The sequence below is a fragment of the Microcaecilia unicolor genome, chromosome 4 (genome assembly GCF_901765095.1).
Source record: "Microcaecilia unicolor chromosome 4, aMicUni1.1, whole genome shotgun sequence".
NCBI classification, from domain to species: Eukaryota; Metazoa; Chordata; class Amphibia; order Gymnophiona; family Siphonopidae; genus Microcaecilia; species Microcaecilia unicolor.
Window position 1 is genome coordinate 287,469,170 of NC_044034.1, and position 24,512 is coordinate 287,493,681.

Here is a 24,512-nt window from a genome sequence, read left to right on the forward strand (position 1 = left end):
TCGAGGAGGAAGGCATCCGATGCCAGTCTGCCGGTGGCCTGAAGCCTGGAACAGAACTGAGGGACTTTGTGGTTTGCTCGAGATGCGAAGAGATCCACCAAGGGGGTGCCCCACGCTTGGAAGATCTGGCGCACCACTCGGGAGTTGAGCAACCACTCGTGAGGTTGCATAATCCTGCTCAACCTGTCGGCCAGACTGTTGTTTACGCCTGCCAGATATGTGGCTTGGAGCACCATGCCGTTCCGGCGAGCCCAGGTCCACATGCTGACGGCTTCCTGACACAGGGGGCGAGATCCGGTGCCCCCCTGCTTGTTTACATAATACATGGCAACCTGGTTGTCTGTCTGAATTTGAATAATTTGGTGGGACAGCCGATCTCTGAAAGCCTTCAGAGCGTTCCAGATCGCTCGTAACTCCAGAAGATTGATCTGTAGATCGCGTTCCTGGAGGGACCAGCTTCCTTGAGTGTGGAGCCCATCGACATGAGCTCCCCATCCCAGGAGAGACGCATCCGTGGTCAGCACTTTTTGTGGCTGAGGAATTTGGAAGGGACGTCCCAGAGTCAAATTGGTCCAAATCGTCCACCAATACAGGGATTCGAGAAAACTCGTGGACAGGTGGATCACGTCCTCTAGACCCCCAGCGGCCTGATACCACTGGGAGGCTAGGGTCCACTGAGCAGATCTCATGTGAAGGCGGGCCATGGGAGTCACATGAACTGTGGAGGCCATGTGGCCCAGCAATCTCAACATCTGCCGAGCTGTGATCTGCTGGGACGCTCGCACCCGGGAGACGAGGGACAACAAGTTGTTGGCTCTCGTCTCTGGGAGATAGGCGCGAGCCGTCCGAGAATCCAGCAGAGCTCCTATGAATTCGAGGTTCTGCACTGGAAGAAGATGGGACTTTGGGTAATTTATCACAAACCCCAGTAGCTCCAGAAGGCGAATAGTCATCTGCATGGACTGCAGGGCTCCTGCCTCGGACGTGCTCTTTACCAGCCAATCGTCGAGATATGGGAACACGTGTACTCCCAGCCTGCGAAGTGCCGCTGCTACCACAGCTAGGCACTTTGTGAACACCCTGGGCGCAGAGGCGAGCCCAAAGGGTAGCACACAGTACTGGAAGTGGCGTGTGCCCAACTGAAATCGCAGATACTGTCTGTGAGCTGGCAGTATCGGGATATGTGTGTAGGCATCCTTCAAGTCCAGAGAGCATAGCCAATCGTTTTGCTGAATCATGGGGAGAAGGGTGCCCAGGGAAAGCATCCTGAACTTTTCTTTTACGAGATATTTGTTCAGGGCCCTTAGGTCTAGGATGGGACGCATCCCCCCTGTTTTCTTTTCCACAAGGAAGTACCTGGAATAGAATCCCAGCCCTTCTTGCCCGGATGGCACGGGCTCGACCGCATTGGCGCTGAGAAGGGCGGAGAGTTCCTCTGCAAGTACCCTCTTGTGTTGGAAGCTGTAAGACTGAGCTCCCGGTGGACAATTTGGAGGTTTTGAGGTCAAATTGAGGGTGTACCCCTGCCGGACTATTTGCAGAACCCACTGATCGGAGGTTAAGAGAGGCCACCTTTGGTGAAAAGCTTTCAACCTCCCTCCGACTGGCAGGTCGCCCGGCACGGACACTTGGATGTCGGCTATGCTCTGCTGGAGCCAGTCAAAAGCTCGCCCCTTGCTTTTGCTGGGGAGCCGCGGGGCCTTGCTGAGTCGCACGCTGCTGACGAGAGCGAGCGCGCTGGGGCTTAGCCTGGGCCGCAGGCTGTCGGGAAGGAGGATTGTACCTACGCTTGCCAGAAGAGTAGGGAACAGTCTTCCTTCCCCCGAAAAATCGTCTACCTGTAGAGGTAGAAGCTGAAGGCTGCCGGCGGGCGAATTTGTCGAATGCGGTGTCCCGCTGGTGGAGAGACTCTACCACCTGTTCGACTTTTTCGCCAAAAATGTTGTCCGCACGGCAAGGCGAGTCCGCAATCCGCTGCTGGATTCTATTCTCCAGGTCGGCGGCACGCAGCCATGAGAGCCTGCGCATCACCACACCTTGAGCAGCGGCCCTGGACGCAACATCAAAAGTGTCATAAACTCCTCTGGCCAGGAATTTTCTGCACGCCTTCAGCTGCCTGACCACCTCCTGAAAAGGCTTGGCTTGCTCAGGGGGAAGAGCATCAACCAAGCCCGCCAACTGCCGCACATTGTTCCGCATGTGTATGCTCGTGTAGAGCTGGTAAGACTGGATCTTGGACACGAGCATAGAGGAATGGTAGGCCTTCCTCCCAAAGGAGTCTAAGGTTCTAGCGTCCTTGCCCGGGGGCGCCGAAGCATGTTCCCTAGAACTCTTAGCCTTCTTTAGGGCCAAATCCACAACTCCAGAGTCGTGAGGCAACTGAGTGCGCATCAGCTCTGGGTCCCCATGGATCCGGTACTGGGACTCGATCTTCTTGGGAATGTGGGGATTAGTTAAGGGTTTCGTCCAGTTCGCAAGCAATGTCTTTTTTAGGACATGGTGCAAGGGAACGGTGGACGCTTCCTTAGGTGGAGAAGGATAGTCCAGGAGCTCAAACATTTCAGCCCTGGGCTCGTCCTCCACAACCACCGGGAAGGGGATGGCCGTAGACATCTCCCGGACAAAGGAAGCAAAAGACAGACTCTCGGGAGGAGAAAGCTGTCTTTCAGGAGAGGGAGTGGGATCAGAAGGAAGACCCTCAGACTCCTCGTCAGAGAAATATCTAGGATCTTCCTCTTCCTCCCACGAGGCCTCACCCTCGGTGTCAGACACAAGTTCACGAACCTGTGTCTGCAACCTCGCCCTGCTCGACTCAGTGGAGCCACGTCCACAATGGGGGCGTCGAGAGGTAGACTCCCTCGCCCGCATCGGCGAAGCTCCCTCCGCCGACGTAGTCGGGGAGCCTTCCTGGGAGGTGGCCGCTGCCGGCACCGCACGCGGTACCGACGTCGGGGACCTCAACCTGGGCGATGGGCCAGCCGGCGCCACGCTCGACGGTACCGGAGGCGCAAGCACCGCCGGTACCGGAGGGGTAGGGCGCAACAGCTCTCCCAGAATCTCTGGGAGAACGGCCCGGAGGCTCTCGTTTAGAGCGGCTGCAGAGAAAGGCTGTGAGGTCGATGCAGGCGTCGACGTCAGGACCTGTTCCGGGCGAGGAGGCTGTTCCGGGCTGTCCAGAGTGGAGCGCATCGACACCTCTTGGACAGAGGGTGAGCGGTCCTCTCGGTGCCGATGCCTGCTGGGTGCCGAATCCCTTGGCGACCCAGAGCTCTCGGTGCCGACGCGGGGAGGAGACCGGTGTCGATGCTTCTTCGACTTCTTCCGAAGCATGTCACCGGAGCTCCCCGGCACCGACGAGGAGGACGTAGAATCCATCCGTCGCTTCCTCGGGGCCGAGGCCGAAGAAGGTCGGTCTCGGGGGGGCTGTACCGCAGGAGCCCTCAGGGTGGGAGGAGACCCACCCGAAGGCTCACCGCCACCAGCAGGGGAATGGACAGCCCTCACCTGCACTCCTGACGATGCACCACCGTCCGACGACATCAGCAGACGAGGTCCCGGTACCACCGGCGTCGATGCAGCTATCCGATGTCTCGGCGCCGATGCAGAGGCCCGATGCCTCGATGCACTCGATGCAAGGGCGGCCGAGGAAGATGGTCTGGACGCTGACGACGTCGATGCACTCGAAGATCCCGGTGCCGATGCCGACGAAGAGCCCGAGAACAAAACGTTCCACTGGGCTAGTCTCGCTACCTGAGTCCGCCTTTGAAGCAGGGAACACAGACTACAGTTCTGAGGGCGGTGCTCGGCCCCCAGACACTGAAGACACGACGAGTGTCGATCAGTGAGCGAGATAACCCGGGCGCACTGGGTGCACTTCTTGAAGCCGCTGGAAGGCTTCGATGTCATGGGCGGAAAAATCACGCCGGCGAAATCAAAGTCCGAAATGACGGAAAAAGAGCACCAAAAACTTTAGAGGGAGAAAATCTCGACCGAGGCCGAAAAGAGGCCTACCCCGACGACGAAAGAAAACTTATCGGGGCCAAAAGCTGGAAATACGGGGAGGATTGAAACGGAACCCGGTGGAGGGGTTCCGGAGCACTTCCCGAGTAGAAGAAAAGCTTTTCCGAAGAAAAAACACGTTCAACAATATGGACGCGCGAGGTCGACTCTCCGGGGCTCGACACGGCGAAAAATACGACCGTACCGAGTGCGGACAAAAGAAGACTGGCCGGCTCGAGCCGGTTTCAGGCGGGAAGACGGCCGCGCATGCGCGGTGCGCGCGAGGGCTAGCAAAGGACTTTGCTAGTGAAGATTCCGATTGGAGGGGCTGCCGTGGACGTCACCCATCAGTGAGAACAAGCAGCCTGCTTGTCCTCGGAGAATATCTATAGGAGACAAAGAATCCAAGCAGTAATGCTTAGTGAAAGTCTGCTAACGGCTATGTTGCAACTTTGCAAATTTCCGATAAGGAAATCTTTCAGGTTAAAAATGGATGTGGATTTTGCTCTTAAAATGCTGAATAGCAATATGAGAGATCTGCTTTGTAACAAAACTCAATGCGGTCTGATGCTCAGATAGGGTACACTTTGAAACCTGGGTGCCTGATTGCTCAGATTGAAGAAGATGAACAGTTGCAAACATTTTCTTACTGCATTGTATGCAAGCAGTATATTAATACATGCTTACAGTCCAATTTGTGTAGAAGACTATCCACTAGATGACAGTGGGGTTTGGGGAAAAACAAAATTAATTACGATGGAATCCTGATAGCACCTTAGATAAAAATTTGTGACGAGTACGAAGTACTGCTCTATTGGGAAAAAATTGTGTACAATGGGGTAGCGCACAAGAGCATGAACTTTATTTACTCATTTGGAAGAAATAACACCTTTAGGAACAGCATTTTCTAGATGAGGGGCCTGATATTCAAAAGATTTATACTCCTAACTCAGACAGTTATGCTCATAAATTGGCCTCTCAAAATTTACTTGGACTGAGTGCATACATTTTTACTTAAACTTAGGAGCATAAAAAGACTGATGAGTGGCCACGAAAGAAACAAGTACAGAAGAACCTGAGATAGTCAAAGCTGCACCAACGTATCCAGTCCTTCAGACATAGGTTCCTTCCTGCGACTGAAAAATCGTGGAGCCTTGGCATTCTCCACCGTAGCCGTGAGATCCATGACCAGAGGACCCTACCAGTCGATAATGAGTTGGAAGGCCATGGGGACCAGACTCCAGTCCTCCAGATCCAGACGATGACTGAGGAAATCTGCCTCCAAATTGTTGACCCCAGCAACATGTGCTGCTGAAAGTAACCGAAGGTTCTGCTCCACTCAGGTCATAAGAAGGGCTCTGTGCCCACCTCCGACCGACATATGCTACTGTCATCATACTGTCCAAGAGGACTCGCACGTCTCTGAAACATACCAACCCTAGAAAAGCCATCAGACGTATTGCCCAGGTCACCAATTGATTGATGGACCATTGAGCCTCTGTCTCCAACCAGCTTCCTTGAGCCACTTGGCCGAGCTCCCCCATCCGGACAGGCTTGCATCTGTCATCACCAGAACCCAATCCGGTGGATCCAGAGGCATATCCTGACTCAGATGACTAGGGTCCAGCCACCACTGAAGGCTAAGGTGCACCACTCGGTGGAGCCAGGAAGAGAGAGGATCCACTTGAGGCAACAGTTGAGTTAGAAGTGCCACTTGCAGGGGCCTCATGTGCGCTCTCGCCCATGGCACCACTTCTATGGTTGCTGCCATGGAACCTAGCACCTGGAAAACATCCTAGGGTGCCGGAGCCCGAAAAGCGAGGAAACGACAAATCTGAGCTATAAGCTTCTACTTCCCTGGGCTCTGGAAGATACATGGGCAACCCTGAAGGCTGGATCCTCATATCATTGTGAGAACCGGGCACTACCGGCACCTCCTGAGAAACCCTCACGGCCCCCTCCTTCTACTGCCTTGAAAGGAAGGAAAGGACAGAAAAGACTGGCCTCTATTCCAAAAATGAGCCCACTGCGACCCGGTACCTCTACCAGGGCAATACCTCCAAAATTCCCGAAAACAACCTCGACCTGCTGACCATGCAGCTGATCTCGACCTATCATCTGCAAGTCTAGACCCTATAGACTCTCCTAGGCTCTTAACCAACTTCTCCAACTCCTCTCAGAAGAGCAACTTACCCTTAAATGGAAGCTGACTCAACCAATTCCAGAGCCACAAAAATCTCCACTCCATTACTACCAGGGCTAGGTTCTTCGCAGAAGCACGGATCATGTCATACAAGGCATCCGCCAATTTCTCCAACTCCCCAAAAATCAAACCAGGAGCTAACCAATCAAAGAATGAAAAGAGCCAAGCAAAATGGGGACAAAACCAGTGCACCCAACAAAAATTATAGGACCAGGTTGCACAGACTCAACTACCTCTGCTGGGAGACTGAGAAATACTGAGCAGGTCAGGGCTGCACAGTCCCTTATACAGGTGTCACTAGTCAATAGTTCTCAGTCTCCTTCTGCTGGTAGGAGAGCATATTAGCCACTTGTTGGGAATGGTCTGGAGTAGATGATAAAGGAAATGCCTTTTAAAGTTGCCCTTTAAAAACATGGCTGACATGCACAACATACATTTCTCACCTGTACTTTGCACCTGCATGAAAACAGGTAATAAATGTGAATTAAAGTACATGCAGATGTTTGAAAATGAACCTCCATGCATACTTTCACTCCCCCAGCCTAACTCTGCCTCTTTCTATAGGTTGAGTAGCATGTACTCTTCTACCTACACACACGTTTACCTGTAAATAAACCTTAGAAGGGAATTTTATGAAGTAATTTTTGCCTGTACGTGGCCATATTTAAATGTCTGCTCCTACAATGTAGCTGCAATTTCTGCCATTTTTTTCTACTATTTTATAGGGATAGGGGATGGGATTTGATATACTGCCTTTCTGTGGTTATAATCAAAGCGGTTTACATATTATATACAGGTAGTTATTTTGTACCTGGAGCGATGGAGGGTTAAGTGACTCGCCCAGAGTCACAAGGAGCTGCAGTGGGAATCAAATCTGGTTCCTCTAGTTCACAGGCTACTAGCCATTATATTATTCCTCCACCTATGTGTTTCTATAAAGTAGTGCCTAAGTAAGGGCCTACTTGCCCTCTTAAACTAGGCATCCCCTTTACAAAAATTATCCTTGTGGTGCCTAGTTTAAGGTAAAAAAAGGTGCCTATTTCACAACTATTGTGCCTATGTTTGTCACATAACAGTGTGCTTTAAGACTGTAAAACTGCTTGTATTAATTCTTTAACTTTGGCCACAGGTGCATGTTATGTTTTAAGCTGTTACAAAGAACTGAACTTTCTTTCTTTTAGTTAGCACGCAGATAAAGGAAATGCCTATAGAAATGTAACCAAGTTTTAAAAACTTTTGACTGGGCTGATTGGCCCAGGAGCTCATTTTCATTTAAAGTGTACTGGCTTTTGCTCCAGTTTCAGCCCGGGAGAACAGAGAGAAAGCTCTTTGCTGAAGCCCTGTAAAACAGTTATATTTGATAACTGGTGAGCAGCTATATGTCCTGATCTCCCCAGGTACTTTTCAGAAAATAAACAAATGTTTATCTAGTGTTATAACTGATCCATTTTTCAGTTACTTGTTACTGTTTGCTGATTACACTTTTCTGTCCACTGTTCAATATTTTTATGAGAATAAATGTAATCGTTTGTTCGTCCTGCTTTCTCTGGACTGATAAAGAATCCTGGTGGTTTGTGTGTTGGGTCTGTGAGTGCTTTCTGGGAACTGTGGGACCGTGATCTCCAGTAACCTAGAAATCACTGGGGATAATTTAAGGGCAGGAGACTCGCCCAAAGGTGGTTGCGACCCAGTCGGTGGAAGGAGGGTGCTAGCGTACAGCACGAGCGGCAGGTGCAGGTGGACCAGAGCTGTGCTGGGGACAGACCCTCTAAGTGGCCGCAGGGTAACCCCAGGTGGGTGCTAGGCATTTCGTGACAATTTTTTAAATAAAATACTAATATAAGTGGCTGAGAATGTGCCTTCATTGGGCACAATCACATGCTTCAGCCTTACAGCTGGTGCAAATGATCACTTACATTTAGCAAGAATGCGTGTAAATTATAGTATTCTCTAATCCATAAGTATACTTAGTTGGACCATGTGTGCTCCACCCAAACACCACCTATGTGCACACATCCCACTCTTGTGTACAGTGAAAGTGTGTGCCATGCAAATGATACGTATCCTTTTACACTGGTTGATATTTTACAAAATGTCATTTCTATGTGTATGTTGTCACATAATGTGTAAATGACTAAAATGCTAACATTTATGCATGCTGCCCACTCCTAATAAAAGCTGCTACCTTATCGAATAATATCTAGAGAAAGGATGAGTGGCTCCATTACACATGCACCACAGTCAGAACTTCAAACAGGTAGTGCAAAAGATCCTGCATCACAGTAGCAAGTTGAGCAGCACTGCTTCAGTGAACAGGAGTTACAGAGTGGCTTCTCACCCAGGGTTTAACATTGGTGCCCCATGTTTTGCACTGGGGACAGGCACACACTACCACTTCACTAAGGCACTCATATCACTGCATCAGCTCTGTATCAGGGCCAAGTACAGATTGCCATCATACCACTAGGCTCTAACATCAGCACCTCAAGCCCTGCATTGGAAATTAGTATCACCTCACTGCCAGGCAGATAAGTGCCTTGAACCCTGCAGTGCTGATGGGCATAGCCATGTCACAAAAGGCCCCAACACTTACCTCAGTCCTTCAAAAGGAAGGTATTTTGCCACGAGGCACTGATATCACTCCTTAGTCTTACAGCGGTTAAAAAAAGCATGCTAGCATTTGAGGTTGACTACGAAAGGCAATATTATCAAATAGTAAATAAATGCAAACACTACTGCTTTCAGTGCTGCATAAGATGCTAGAACTACAATAGAAAGCAGAGAACGTATGATGTTCTTGGGAATTGTGCTGATAAATTTCCAGCTGTTGCATATTAACTCAGATCACTGATTTCAGCTAGAATGGGTGTAATATTCATATATGAAATGCAGAAGGCTGTGGAAGAGCCGTATGTGCATACTCTTCCTCTCTCTGCCCAGTACAGTTCAAGAGCTGCTATACATATACACCTCTAGACACAAAAGTACATCCCTTTCTCTCTCCTCCCCAATTACCAGAATTAAAAAGCTGCTCCACAACACGTCTTTCCAGGGAGGAAAGCCCCTCATGGAGATATCCCACACCATTCAGCAGGGTCTCCTTTAATGTGTTGTCATTCAGCTTGTCCAGATATGGAGTTAAGTCCTTCTCAGTGCAGTGCAAAAACCTGTTTAAAAGTGAAAGACAGTATAACTTAGCAGTACTGCAGCATAGTCCTCGACTACAACCACCCCACTGAGGGGGAAGCAAAACTCACAGTATGGCATCCATATTCTATTCTTTAACTCCCATGGCACTGTCAGAACCATTACTTCATTATCTACAGATAGGACCAGTTAAGTCCAATATACTGAAGCATGGCCCAAGCTCTCATCACCCCATAACACTATCACAGAGAATGGGAATCCCAATATAGCTTAAGGAAATCTGTCATCTCCCTTTAACTGCCTTACATAGGTATTTAATCATACATAATAGAGTAAAACTTGAATTAGAGAGATATTTGAAGCTTTTAACTAATCAACTGCCAGAAGAGTTGGTATGTGCCATTCAGATAGACGTGTGCCTATCTTTGATCCACATATCACATTACTGATTCATTTCAGGGACACAGGCAGTGAAGCTGAAAAATCAATCCTCTGACCATTACGCAAGAAGTTCTCCAGAACATTAATTTGGACATTGAATGCAAAGTAATGGAGTGAGGAGAGGAAATATGTCTGCTCTCTGCAAATGTCTCCTCTGAGGAAGTGACATCAGCCCCTGGAGATGGCTGCCTAATTGCAGAGCTCCGTCCACTCCGGGACGATTCTCAGCGCTTCCCCGATAAAACGAAGCGAAAACCCCTCAAACACACCAATCGCGGAAGCGATGGCAGCAAAGAAAAAATTGGCCAAATTTAAATTAGCGTCTGAGGCCCCGAATGCAAGTAAAGCAGCAGGTTCCCGGGCGGTAACACGAGGGACCAAGATGGTAGCTGAGGACTATGACTCGGAGCCAGACCTCGAGGAGAACGCGATTAGCGATACTGAGATCAGTAAGCAAGATTTTGTACGCTGGTTCAAAGAACTCAAAACGGAGCTGGTAACGACGAGACGCAGTATCCACACTGCAGTTGCGGAGCTGCGGGAAGAGATGCGGGAGATCGGGAACAGGCTGGCAGAGACGGAGGAAAAGGCGGAGGCCTTAACGGAAGAGGTGAGAGAGCTACAGAAGTCCCTAAAAGCAGAGAAGCAAACAACAAAAGAGATGGAGGCAATATTGGAAGATCTAGAAAATCGCACACGACGATGCAACCTGCGCTTTAAGGGAGTACCAGAGGAAGACCAATTTAAAGACGCAATACAAACAGTTAAAGATTTCTGCACATTCCTGTTCCAGCACGACAGTAGCTCTAGCGAGGCCGTGGAAATGGAGACTGTGGAAATAGAAAGGGCACATAGAAGTTTAGGCCCGCAGAGAGGTGGAACACCGAGAGACATAATAGCTTGTTTCCACAAATTCCCAATTAAAGAGGCAATATGGCGGAAAGCGAGATCCATGGGAGTAGTCGAGTGGAAAACAGGGAAAATTACAGTATTTCAGGATTTGGCTCAAAAAACATTACAAAGGCGCAGAGACTTTAAAGAAGTCACAACCTATTTACAGAAAGCAGGGCTGCGGTACCGGTGGTTGCACCCGTTTGGAATACAAATAACAGCTGGCAATATCACCCGGAGGCTACACTCGCATATGGGGGCCTGGAAAGTACTGAGTGAAATGGGATGTACAGACCTCCCGAAAGAGGCGGCTGGGACACAGCAGCAGCAACAACGAAGCCCAGTCAGAAGGGAGCAGAATGGCTGGCAGAAGGTGCAGGGGCGGCGTGAGCGCCTTTCGCAGCGTGCGGAGAGACAGGACCTTGAGACTGAAGATGGAACCTGAACAGTATAGAGTACGGACTTTCAGGACATAATTTTGGTTAGAGGGAAAGCTGGAAGGGTAAGGAAGGGGGGAACACTTGTGACACTGGTTTGAGGGGAAAATGTTTAGAGTGGAAATTGAAGGGGAGTGCTGATTAGAGACTGTTTTCACTTTAAAGGCTGCATGGCCCGGATCTGGGGGGGATTCACTTCCTTAAGGGCAAACTGGCTGGAGAGGGTGGCAGCCAGTTGCGGGACAGACCCATGGGGGGGAGGGGGGGTTCCGGGGAGGGGGGGGAGGGGCGTTAAAGGTGGGATCGTGGAATATAAATGGTTTAAACTGCCCAAAAAAGAGAAGTATTATCTTTAGAGAACTGCGCAGAATGAAATGGGACATTGCTATGTTGCAAGAAACCCATGTTAGGACACAGGACACACCATTAATTTTGAATAAGGGTATAGGAGAAGGCTTTATATTGGCCGATCCCAGAGGGAGTAAAACAGGAGGTTTGGTCATTTACGTGAAAGAACACTTGCAATTTGTCAAAGAGGCCATCTATAAAGATGGAGAAGGAAGATGTATTGCAATTAAGGGGAAGACTAATAGTGGTCCGCTCACATTAATAAATGTTTATGCCCCTAATGTGGGTCAGGGAAAGTTTTATGAACATATCAGAGCAGAATTGACGAACTTTGTAGAAGGCAGGGTCATTTTGGGGGGGGGGGGACTTTAACTTCCCGGTTGATGAAATGGATCATTCCAAAGGACGGATGGGAGGGGGAGGGAATAGTAGACGCCTATTACTAAAATTGATGAGGGAACTAGATCTAATTGACGTGTAGCGACTCCACCATCCAGCCCAAAAAACATTCACTCACTATTCACATGCTCAAAGCTCTTACTCAAGGATTGATGCGATTTGGTGTAGTAGGGAGCTATGGGGAGTGGTGAATAATGCAGAAATTGAAAGTATACATGCATCTGACCACGCCCCAGTATGAATCTCATTGGGAGGTATGGGCCACCGTGTTGGTGGACAGGTCTGGCGGCTTAATGAGACCTTATTGGATCAGGAGGGGGATTGTCAGGAGATTCGAACAGCGATTAAAGAATATTTAGAAATCAATGACAACGGGGAGGTGAGGGAGGGGACCTTATGGGATGCCTTAAAGGCGGTGATCAGGGGACACCTTATTCGAAAGGGAACATATCAGAAAAGGACACGGGAACAGCATGAAATGGAGGTGCGTAGAGAATTGGTGAGGCAAGAAGCCAGGCACCAACGGGAAGGGGGAACACAACAGTTACAGGAACTCCTTAAGTGGAGATCAGAGTTGCAAACTATACAGATGAAAAAGATGGAATTTCAGAGACGCTTGATGCAACAGCGATTTTTTGAATTTAGTAACAGGGCGGGAAGCATGCTCGCTAGGAGGTTGCGTGAGAAAAAGGTGAAAAACACAATTGTTAAAATAAAAGGAGCAAAAGATGCAATGTTTTATAGGGATGAAGACATTAGAGAGCAATTTGTGAAATACTATACAAAATTGTATACTAAAGGAAAAGAGCACCAGAAAGAGGTAATACAAGAGTACTTGCAGGATTTAGAATTGCAGAGGATTACACCAGAGCAAAGGGAGGCACTGGAAGCTCCGATTGATTTACAAGAAGTACTGTCTGTCATAAAAGGCCTAAAGGGAGGGAAATCACCTGGTTTAGATGGGTACACGGCAAAATTTTATAAGGTTTTCCAGCAGGAGTTAGGGCCGTTATTGGTGAGGATTGGGAACGCTTGCTTTGTAGAGGGCAATCCGCCACTTAGTATGCGAGAAGCAGGGATCTCAGTATTGTTAAAACCTGGCCGAGACCCAACAGTGTGTGGATCCTACAGACCAATCTCCTTCATTAATATAGATGTTAAGATCCTAGCTAAAATTATGGCTGAGAGGTTGAAGGAGATACTTCCCACCCTGATACATGAGGACCAATCAGGCTTCATAGCACGACGACAGGTAGCAGACAACATTAGACACACTCTAAATCTCACCTGGGGGGCACAGAAAAGAGGCGACTCCCTCGCACTCCTCACGGTCGACGCTGAGAAGGCGTTTGATCGGGTCGAATGGGAGTATTTATGGGAAGTAATGCTGGAGATGGGATTGGGAAGTGTTTTCGTGGGATGGGTAAAAGGCCTATACTCCACACCGGTGGCGAGGATTAAAGTAAACGGGGGCTGGTCAAGTCAATTTGCTATTCAAAGGGGAACTAGACAGGGGTGCCCCTTGTCCCCACTACTATTTGCGATCTCGATAGAGCCGCTGGCCCAAAGAATTAGAGAATTAAGGGATGTTAAAGGGGTTAGGATCACAAAATAGCATTATTTGCAGATGACATTTTATTCTATGTGGGAGCACCATTGCTGACATTACCTATAATTGTGAGGGAATTAGATGCATTTGGAGCATTGTCGGGATTCAAAGTAAATTTCAACAAATCTGAAATAATGGGAATAACAACATCAGAACATGAAAAAGAGCAAATGGGAAGACATTTTGCATTCCGGGTAGTAACCACTAGTTTTAAATACTTGGGTATTTGGATTCCATGTGACTTAGACAGCTTATTTGTGTTGAATTATGTTCCCCTAATCAGAGAAATACGAAAGGACCTAAATAGATGGAAGATGAGCTGGCTGTCATGGTGGGGCAGGATAGCAAAAACAAAAAAGGAGGTAAAACGTTTTACCTAGATTGCTGTTCTTGTTCCAAACCCTACCAATCCCAGTCCCAAAGGGGGAGCTTCAGAAGATACAAACAGAGTTGGGTGGGCTTGTGTGGGGAGGGCAGCAAGCTAGACTTTCCCGGAGGACCCTATGGAGGGCGGTGGAGCAAGGAGGGAGAGGTATGCCAAATATTTTTTGGTATTACTGGGCAGCTCAACTGAAACAAATTGATGTTTGGAGCAAAGTGGATCTGTCGCCTATCACAAGGTTGGAACAGATTTTTGTTCAGGGGGGGGCGGCTTGATGCCCTTCTATGGGGTTCTACCCCAGAAGTTAATTATAGGAAGATGGCATTAAACCCTTTTGTTTCACATCTACTTACGCTGTGGGGAATGCTCAAGAAAAGGTTATGGGGAGCCCAGCACAGACCTACCTATGCTTGGATTAACCAGGAACCTGGATTTCCAGGAGGGAGGGACGGTAGGATATTTTCCACATGGTTCCAAAAGGGCTTGATTAGATTCCGGGATTTCCTAGACAATGGTTCAATTAAAAATTTTACGGACCTTAGAAGGGAATATGACTTGCCTGAGACGGACATGTATGCATATCTTCAAGTGAAAGATTATATTATAAAAGAGAAGGGGATGAAAGAGGGCCCAATTAAAAGTGAAAAGTTTGAAAATTTGTGGGGGGATATAGACCTGAGAGGGAATGGAATCACTAAACTTTACGAATATATCAGGGGAAGGGATTTTGTAAAATTGCCATTTATGTATGCATGGGAGCGAGATCTCGAGACCGAATTTACAGAAGCAGAATGGCAGAAAATATGTATGGAAGTTAAGAGAGCATCCATTTGTGTTCTTATCAAAGAAAATGCCTACAAAATATTGAGTAGATGGTATTACACGCCAGATAAAATAAAGGCAATGTTTCCCAATGCCTCAGACACATGTTGGAGATGTGAGAAGGAGAAGGGCACCTATTTTCATATTTGGTGGGAATGCCCAGTTTTACAGGTGTTCTGGAAATAAGTGATAAATTCATTAACTAAGATGGTGGGTATAGTGTTCCCCCGCGATCCAAAATGGTGTCTTCTAGGTTGGGGAAACAAGAGGGAGGAAGAAGTGGCAAAACAGACTATTGCGTATGGGTCTGGCCGCTGCAAAAACAATGGTGGCACTAAAATGGAAACAAACTAGGGGACCCACAAAGACAGAATGGGTAGAGAAACTTAGATTGGTGGCTGCTATGGAAAAGTTGACAGATAGATGCAAGGGGCGTTATAATCCTAATGCAGAGGAATGGGAACATTTGGAAAAGTTTTTTCTTTCTGGTTGAAGGGAAATTTAATGAGGAGGGTGGGTTAAACCAAAGAAATAAGAGAAGGGGGGGGGGAAGAGGCTTGTGGAAAAATGTTTGTATATTTATAAGTTGAATTGTTGAGGGAACCTGAGGTTCTGGAATGTTGTAAACCTGTTTGATCAATAAAAATTTTATAAATGAAAAAAAAAAATGTCTCCTCTGAGGATTCCTCCATAGCTTCAGTGCTGCAAATCCATATCAGGGGCAAAGGTAGATAGCCAGGAAGATTTCTCTCTCCTCCGACTTTCCTACATCCAAGGACTCCTCTCTTTCACCCCACAAGGGCTGTCTGAGGAGCAGATTATCACAAAGAAACATCATTGCATTCCAGAGGGTGCCCCTTCTTTTTTCCAGCATTACTGCTATGGTTGGACATCAGGGATGAAGGGTAAGCTAGAGAAAGAGAGAAACCCCTCCAACTTTACCGCTGCCGCTGAACATCAGAGGCGCAAGTAGTCAGGATGTCTATAGCAGTCAGGCGTGTCTGCTTGCGGGATGGGACAAAGACGATAGTGGGTTTCTTGGGAGAGTGCTTCATTATGGCGTGGTACACAGGCTTAGCCATGGAGAGCAGGCGGGTTTGAGTGTGACTGATGTTAAAGCCCTGCAACCAGAGACAGAGGATTAACAGTAAGCATAGGAAAAACATCCTATCACAAGAGCAAATATCACACAGGATAGAACACCTGACATATCCCTAAATGGTCGAGAAGACAGAGACTCAGAGTTCAACCTTGTTTATTCTATTACAGCTTTCAACTTGGTACTGTAGGAGCTGGCAAATATAGTCCAGTCAACTCTGCGTCACAAATACATTTCTCCATGATTTTGGGTAAGGGAATCAGTTAATTCCTCGGATCAACATTTATCCCTACAAGTCTCCATTGATTCGTTCCTTGCAAAATGTTTATATTTATTTACTTTGAGGTTTAGTATTATAGACATGATAAATATCTGCCGGCAATATGTTCTTTCCCCTCTTTGCTCCAATTTTGATAATCTGAAGGTGGTGAAATCTATTTCTCCTTAATTGTAACAGATTTCCACCTTGTTTTGTTTAATTTCCAAGGACAAGCTAGATACAATCAGCCATACATCATTGTTCTTGTGTGGCTAACTTATCCTGCTGCTCACAAAAAACCCTGTCACAAAGTAAACAACCTCACTTTACTTCTATTTGAATTAGGAGTGTTCTGAAAGGGACCTGAGTCCAAAGAACTTGTTTCTCTAGTTAGCCCTCTTCATTACAGACCATTCCCCTGGAGCTTGTCTCATACCACCCTCATCTCAAGTGCTCCTCCTTACCTGGATGTGCAGCTCCAGAGGGACAGGACGGACGTTAGGGTGGAAGTTGAAAGTGGCCGTGGCACTGCAGCCCAGCCAATGAGCCACATCTTTTGCGTTGGAGAGGGAGGAGCTCAAGGCCACAATCCTGATTGGCCGTTCAATCTGTGAGGAGATGTAGCGCATACGAGAACAGATCACTTCCAGAACAGGCTGTAAGAGAAGAGAGGGACTGTCACTGTGCTTTGCTTGATTCAGTGTGTTCAGGCCAGTATAGAACATAAAACTTAGTATTTCAGGCTTTACATCTGCCTTTTCTAGGGATACCGGACAAAAAAGCCAACCCTTTCACAAAACATCTAGCCACCCACCTGAGGTTACTCCATGTCATTTAAAGGGTCTATCCCCAGCGCAGCTCAGGTTCGCCTGCACCTGCCGCTTGTGCTCTACACTAGCATCCTCCTCCCACTGACTGGGTCACAACCCCCTCTGGGTGAGTCTCCTGCTTTCAAATTATCCCCAGCGATTTCTAGGTTACTGGGGCCACACTCCCAGTGGTCCCAAAGTTCCCAGAAAGTACTCACAGACCCAACACACAAACCACCAGGATTCTTTATTAGTCCAGACAGGCAGAGGCAATAAACTGAAAATTGTTTATTGTCTTAAAAATATTGAACAATGAACAGAAAAATGAACATTTTTATTTTTTATTAAGGGTGACAGTCATTCATCACAGGAGCTAAAAATACTTCCAGACCCTGGGCACCTGCTGTGCCTGAAAGCTCTAAACCTGAGACAGTATCCTAGATACCTTCTCTTAACTCAAGAGAAGCAAACGCCCAGATACTTGAGGGACCAGAAAGCAACCAGACTGTTCTTTGCAAAACTGATCAAAACCCAACCTAAGGCTTCAAGCACTTGCACCAATCTGGCAGTAGTCATTCTGTTTTGTTGCTCTGATTTGGCTCCGACTAGCAATTTGTCCTTCTGGAGATGTCCTTACTGCAACCCCCTGTCTATCAAACAGCATTGGAAAAAGGTGGTAGCACATGCCAGGGTGTAGCCTAGCAAAACAACACACTGAGGATTAACTGGTCTGAGGTTATCCTGGCCAACTCCCGATAAAACAGCAAGTGAGCTGGCTGAACATTACTGTATGGGACAGGAGCCACTGGCACTATGAAAGGGCTTCCTAGCCTTAGGTTTCCTGGCACAACAAAAGAGCTGGTTCTCAGTCTGAGGACATCATGGCTTCTTCCTCAATTTGCAGCATCTCATGTCTTAAACCTGAGCCCAACTGGCCTATACAGGAAGATCAATAGCCCTTATTTTCAGAAAACCTCTGGGACTTAAACTCTCTCAGACACTTAACAGTTTTCTTTTAATTCTCTCCAAGAAAAGCTTTCCTTGCAACAGAAATCTTCTAGTGGCAGGCAAAAAAGAAAACAGGATGCTAGGATTAGAAAAGGATGGAAACCAAACTTGTGTCATCCCTCCAGGCTTCTGCATAGTGCATAAAGTCTGCCTGGTGCATATTTAAAAAAAAAAAAAATGCCTCCTGGAAAAAGTGCCCTGGGAAAGGGGTTCCCCTAAGGCACTACCTGCTTTGGAATGAATACTGGAGGTTCAACTGTGGGATAACGTGGCTAACCTGGATCAAAGGGATGAGGCCAGCCTGGCAAAATAGATGCCAATACCATTCAACCGTCTTCAGTGTCAGAGGCAAGAGCTGCATGGTTACTTCACGCCTAGAGGAAGGCTGTCACACAAGGACCTGCTACCCCATTTCCTCCATGGTCTCAGATGCACCAGCCATCCAATCGTTATCCTGATTACAAACAGGGTATACGGGGGCCAGGCCACTGTCTCCTCAGACAGTGGCCTCAACACCTCCTGTAGTTCTGACCATGCTCTCTGGCATTCAGCCCTCCCATCCCAGTGAGCCAGAGACCATGGCTGTACAAGACTTCAACTAGCTGATTTTTTTTTTAAGCTTTATGGCTCCTCCAACATCCACATGTACCAGGGAAAGGACAGAAGAACTGTAGAAGGACCAAGCACTCTCTCCTCAACAGGTAAAAAGGCCTGAAGCTTATCCTTTGCTCGCTCAGTGGAAATCTTGAGAGCAGATCAGCCTGCTCCATGAGCCAATGCCCTTGGAACCACAAATATGTCAAGGAGCTCAATCAGATGCAACAACCCATAGACTGTGCTCTGAAAGCTGGTGAACTTGCCCCACTCAATCAAGTGTAAGATTAGGATGAATGCTAGGAACTACCACAAGTCCTGTTGCACCAATCCAGAAACTATTGCCATCTGCTGAAGACTGAATCATACTGGGCTACACCACTCCTTTTAGTACATCAGCACTGGAAAAGCTGTGTTATCTGTTTCTCTCTTCTGAACAGGTTTTCAACCCAGTCCTCGGCGCACATCCAGACAGTCAGGATTTTCAGGATATTTCATTCAGTGAGGATTTCCTAAAAACCCTGACTGGCTAGGTATGCCCTAAGGACATGGCTGAAAACCTTTGTTCTACTGGTTACAGTGTAATCCCCCCTCCCCCCCTTTGGACTTGTGTAGAAGGAAGATAAGGTGAAATTAGATCTTACCTGCTAATTTTCTTTCCTCTAGACCCTCCAGACCGGTCAAGACGCGTGGGTTATGTCCTCCTACCAGCAGAGGGAGACTGAGAAAACACTAAGCTTTTGAAGCCTGTATATATAACCTGTGCAGAACCTCCACTAGCCAGTATACCCCTGACAAAGCAGAGAAACAAAAAACACTAACAACAACTAGCAACCCTGTACGTGGTCACAGTAAACTGCAAAAACAAGAAACATCTTCCGCTTGCTCTTACGGAAACATGTTCCTTTGCCTTTGATAAAACAGTTGGGCTTCTACAGGTGGACTATCAAAGAAGAGCCCCACCTGTCCCGGACTCCTATCACAAAACAGAAATAAACAGTCTGCAATTAGAGAAACAACAATTTACAGCAGCCAAGAATTATCCAACAAATACACCTCCTGGCCTCCAATACAGACAGGGCGGGCTCTTGACCGGTCTGGAGGGTCTAGAGGAAAGAAAATTAGCAGGTAAGATCTAATTTCACCTTCCTCAGCGACCCTCCAGACCGGTCAAGACGCGTGGGACGTACCAGAGCAGTAACTAACTTATGGGAGGGACCTACTAAGGCCAGAGGTCAAAACTGCTGCCCCAAAGCGCACCTCGTCCTTTGCATGCACAGGAATCCTATAATGCTTCACAAAGGAATGCAACGAAAACCAAACCGCAGCCCGACAAATATCTAACAGAGAAATCATACTATTCTCCGCCCATGAGGCTGCCATTCCCCTAGTGGAATGAGCAGACCAGCCCCTAGGCACCACAGGACCGTTCACCAAGTAAGCAGATGCAACCGCCTCCTTCAACCACCGTGCTATGGTCACCTTAGGAGCCGCTGCACCCTTCTTTGGGCCACCATGAAGAACGAACAAACGGTCAGAGGCTCTGAAGTCCTGAGTTCCAGAGAGATAACAACTCAAAACTCTCCTGACATCCAGCTTGGCAATACCACGCTGCTCCGAATCTCCAGCCATATCACCAAACACTGGCAGAGAGATGACCTGATTAACATGGAACTCGGAAACCACCTTGGGCAAAAAAGGAAAGCACCGTCCGCAACGAAACCTTTCCCTCAGAAAGGACAAAAATGGTTCCCTAAAAGACAAAGCCTGAAGCTCTGAAACACTCCGTGCTGAAGTAATCGCCACCAACAAGACCGCCTTTAAAGATAAATCCTTACAAGATGCCGATACCAGAGGCACAAACGGAGGCCTGATCAAAGCATCCAAACTAGCTTCAAATCCCACGGAGGCACCATCCGTCACTGAGGCGGACGCAGCAACTTAACACCCTTCAAAAAACGCACTACCTCAGGCACAGACGCGAAGGACTTTCACTGAAGCTTCCCACGAAAACATGACAAAGCTGCCACCTGAACCTTCAGTGTAGACAAGGCCAGACCTCTATCAACACCATCGTGCAAAAATTCCAAAACTTCCGCCACCGAAGAGTGAAACGGCCGAACTCGATGGTCTTCACACCAGTGCTCAAAGATTCTCCAAACCCGGACATACACCAAGGAAGTGGATCGTCTACGGCAACTCAACATCGTAGCAAAGCCACTGGACGAAAGCCCCTTCTTCTTCAACTTGTGCCGCTCAAGAGCCAAACCATAAGCGAAAACCGAGCCGGATCCGGCATGATTATCGGGCCTTGACACAGAACTGATCCCAACAAAGGCAGGGCCGCCGCCTCTGCCAACCGCACCAGGTCTCCATACCATGGTCGACGCTGCCAATCCGAAGCTACCAGAATCACCCGACCGGAGTGATGTTCGATGCGCTATATTACTCGACCGACTAACAGCCACAGAGGAAACACATACAGTCACTCCCGAAGCCAAGGCAACAGAAGAGTGTCGATTTCCTCCGCTCAAGGGTCTCTTCAGCGACTGAAAAAAAAAAAAAAAAATCTCTGAACTTGCGCATAGCGAGCCGTTGCGCTAAGATCACCGAAAGTCCCCAGACCGACACAACTCACTGGAACACTGACCGAAGAAAAGACCACTCTCTGGGATCTAGAGTGTGCCTGCTGAGATAATCTGCATCTATGTGACCTACCCCGGCCACATGCGCTGCCAAGAGAGCCTGAAGATGAGTTCAACTGCGCCGCCAAGGCTCTTTGTTCCCCCCTTGACGGTTGACATATGCTACTGCCATGGCATTGTCACAGAGCACTCGGACTGCCTTGTGGCGAACCACCGACGTCAAGGCCTGGCGCGCCACCCGAATGGCCCGAGTTTCCAGCCGGTTGATGGACCACTCTGCTTCTGCCCGAGACCACCGGCCTTGAGCTACCTGACTGAGACAATGTGCCCCCCAACCTTGCAGACTGGCATTCGTGACCATTACCAGCCCCCGTGGGGACTCCAACGGCATTCCTTTCCCAAATTGCGCGGACTGAGCCACCAGCGGAGACTAAGACGAGGGGCCACCGACAGCGGACAACACATTTCCAAGTCCTGCGACAGAGGGGACCAACGACTGAGCAGAGCTGACTGTACCTGACGCATGTGCGCCCTGGCCCACGGAACTACCTCTATGGTCGCCGCCATCAGGCCCAGGACCTGACGATAAGTACGGGCCGTCGGCGCCTTCTCTGCAAGGAACCGACGAATCGGACCCTGTAACTTGGAACCAAAAGGCTGCACAAAGGAAAGTGAAGATAAGCTTCCGTCAAATCCAGGGAAGTGAGAAACTCTCCTTTCCTGACCGCACCAGTGACCGACCGCAACGTCTCCATCCGGAAAGAGGGCACCTTGAGTGCCGCATTGACCCTTTTGAGATCTAAAATGGGACGAAAAGTGTCCTCTTTCTTGTGGACCACAAAATAGATCAAATAGCACCCTGAGCGTTGCTGATCTGAAGGAACAGGAACCACGGCTCCCAACGCGAGCAGCCACCGCAGAGTGTCCCTCACTGCTGCCCTCTTGCTCCAAGACCGACAGAGAGATTCCAGAAACACTTCGGGAGAACAGCTTTCGAATTCCAGCGCACATCCGCCTCGAAACACCTTGAGAACCCACTGATCTGACCTGATTTGGGCCCAACTCTGGTAAAACAGACTCAGCCGAGCCCCAACATGCACCAGAGCCTGGGAATTGTGGCCTGAATACTAACCTCCCGCGGAAAAGCCACGCCCTCCGCGACGACTCTCACGAAAGAACTGTGTGCGCTGGAAAAACCGACCCCTAGAGGTCCTACTACTATTAAACATTTCTATAGCACTACTAGACTTATGCAGCGCTGTACAAATTAACATGAAAAGACAGTCCCTGCTCAACAGAGCTTACAATCTAAATTGGACAAACAGACAGCTAGGGGTAGGTCCCACTCGATCTGCCCGGCCTATACCGCTGAGCCTCCCTAAACCGTCCCACAGAGGAACTAGTTCTGGCCCCTGCCTTGAACCGAAAATCTGGAAGCCATAGAACCTTGGTATCACTAAGACCTCACACTAACTTGTCCAAATCTTCTCCAAAGAGCATAGCTCCCTTAAGTGGCAGAGACCCACAACCATAGCCATATTTTTTTTTTTTGTCTGAAGTAGGCAACAAATCATAAAAGCCTCAGACAAAAAGGATGAACCCATGTCCAAGTCGGCTAACTCCTGACCCCCAGAAGAACCAACATCTACCGAATCATCCAGGAGCTTCTCGGCCCAACGAAAACATGCCCGAGCTACCAGACCCCCACAAACCGAGGCCTGCAGGGCTAGAGCCGACAAAACAAAACTACGCTTGAGAAAAGATCCCAACTTCCTATCCTGAGGATCACGGAGGGCCGTTCCTCCATCAACCGGGATAGCCGTAGCTATAATTACTGCCGTCACTACTGCATCTACCGTGGGAGCCTTAAAGGAATCCCTATCGTCCTGAGGGAGGGGATAAAGCCTCGCCATTGCCTTTGCCACCTTACACGGCAAATCCCATTCCTGACAAATCATCTCCCGGAGATCCTTGTTCATAGGGAAGGATCACGCCTGACGCTGAATGCCCTTCACCAACGGATCCTGGACAGTTTCCCCCAAAGCCACCTCAGGACCAAACTGAAGGGTGGACGACACCTGATCTATGAGTTCTGACAGCTCATCTCTATGGAAAATCCGCACTACTGAAGGATCCTCTCCAGGAATCCAACAATCCTGCTCCTGAGAGCCGTCAATTCCATCTGACTCCCCCAGATCACTAAGCGCAGCTTCTGCAGCTACAGGAGAAAAAAACATTGCCTGTCCTCTGACCACTCTAACCGTGGTCTCTCAGCCAAGACGGAAATAGCCCCCTCTTCCAATTGGGGGGGGGGGGGGGGGGGGGGGTCCCGATCTCCAAGCCTGATACCGCGTCCAGACAAAATCTGGAGGAAAGCCCACCATTCCTGGACCGTCATTAGGCCCTTTTGTGCCAAAAACGGAGGCCGCAGGCCCAAAACCAGCCGGCTCCACGGGCCGCGTCAGACTCAAGATGGCGGCTGTTCCCGCCGAAACTGTTCCCGCTGACAGCGGCCCTGCCTACGCTCCCGCTGACCCGGAGACTCCCGACACCATCGATCCCTCCGCGGTCAAGTCGGGGGGTGCCGCAGCCACCTTTATAGGTGCACCGCAAAGCTACACTGAGCGCCTGGCGCCTCTACCCCTCGCCACGAGCACGCGCGACATCGGAGGAGCTGGGCCGCCATAAACCACGAGGGAAGGGAAAAGCTGTTCCGCAAACGCGCCAAACCAAAAACTCACTCACACTGCAAAAGCACTGGAGAAAGCGCTGCTCTCTCGTTCCAGCAAGGAATCAAAACCCCCGTTCGGTCCGCTGAAAATAAAGAAATAAATGCCCTTAAAGGCACAGTACTCCAACTCTGGCAGCTGGAAATTGTAAGGCACTCAAGGCTACAATACTGAGAAAGCAGCCGAGGCACAAAGCTGCCAAGCAAAACGAAATAGAATAACTGACCTTAAAGGCACAGTACTCTAATTCTGGCATCTGGAAATTGTAAGGCACTCAAGGCTACAATACTGAGAAAGCAGCCGAGGCACAAAGCTGGCAAGCAAAATGAAATAGAATAACTGACCTTAAAGGCATCTTACTCTAACTCTGGCATCTGGAAATTGTAAGGCACTCAAGGCTACAATACTGAGAAAGCAGCCGAGGCACAAAGCTGCCAAGCAAACAGAAATAGAGAGCAGCACAGGGGGAGGGACCCAAACATAGGTGTAACACCCCAGGGGGAAAAATTGGGCCCCACCAGACCCAGGGCCCAAAAGCACTTTTTTTTTTTTTTTTTTTTTTTACACACACACGTACAGGGTACTGCAACAGAATAAAGTTTGGAAGGAAAAAATCCTACGACCCAATGACAAACTACCTCACCAGATTATTGGAGACTGCACAGGCTGTCAACTGCTACCTCTGCTGAGA

General features: G+C 48.6%; 1 protein-coding gene across 1 annotated transcript in view; it reads right to left on the reverse strand.

Annotated features, from left to right (window-relative positions):
- Window positions 1–24,512, reverse strand: part of SNRNP200 (small nuclear ribonucleoprotein U5 subunit 200) — a 231,109-nt gene that overhangs the window by 40,316 nt on the left and 166,281 nt on the right. Inside the window, 3 exon segments of the mRNA XM_030201646.1 lie at window positions 9,218–9,369; window positions 15,621–15,799; window positions 16,501–16,692. Coding sequence (XP_030057506.1) covers window positions 9,218–9,369; window positions 15,621–15,799; window positions 16,501–16,692 — 523 coding nt within the window.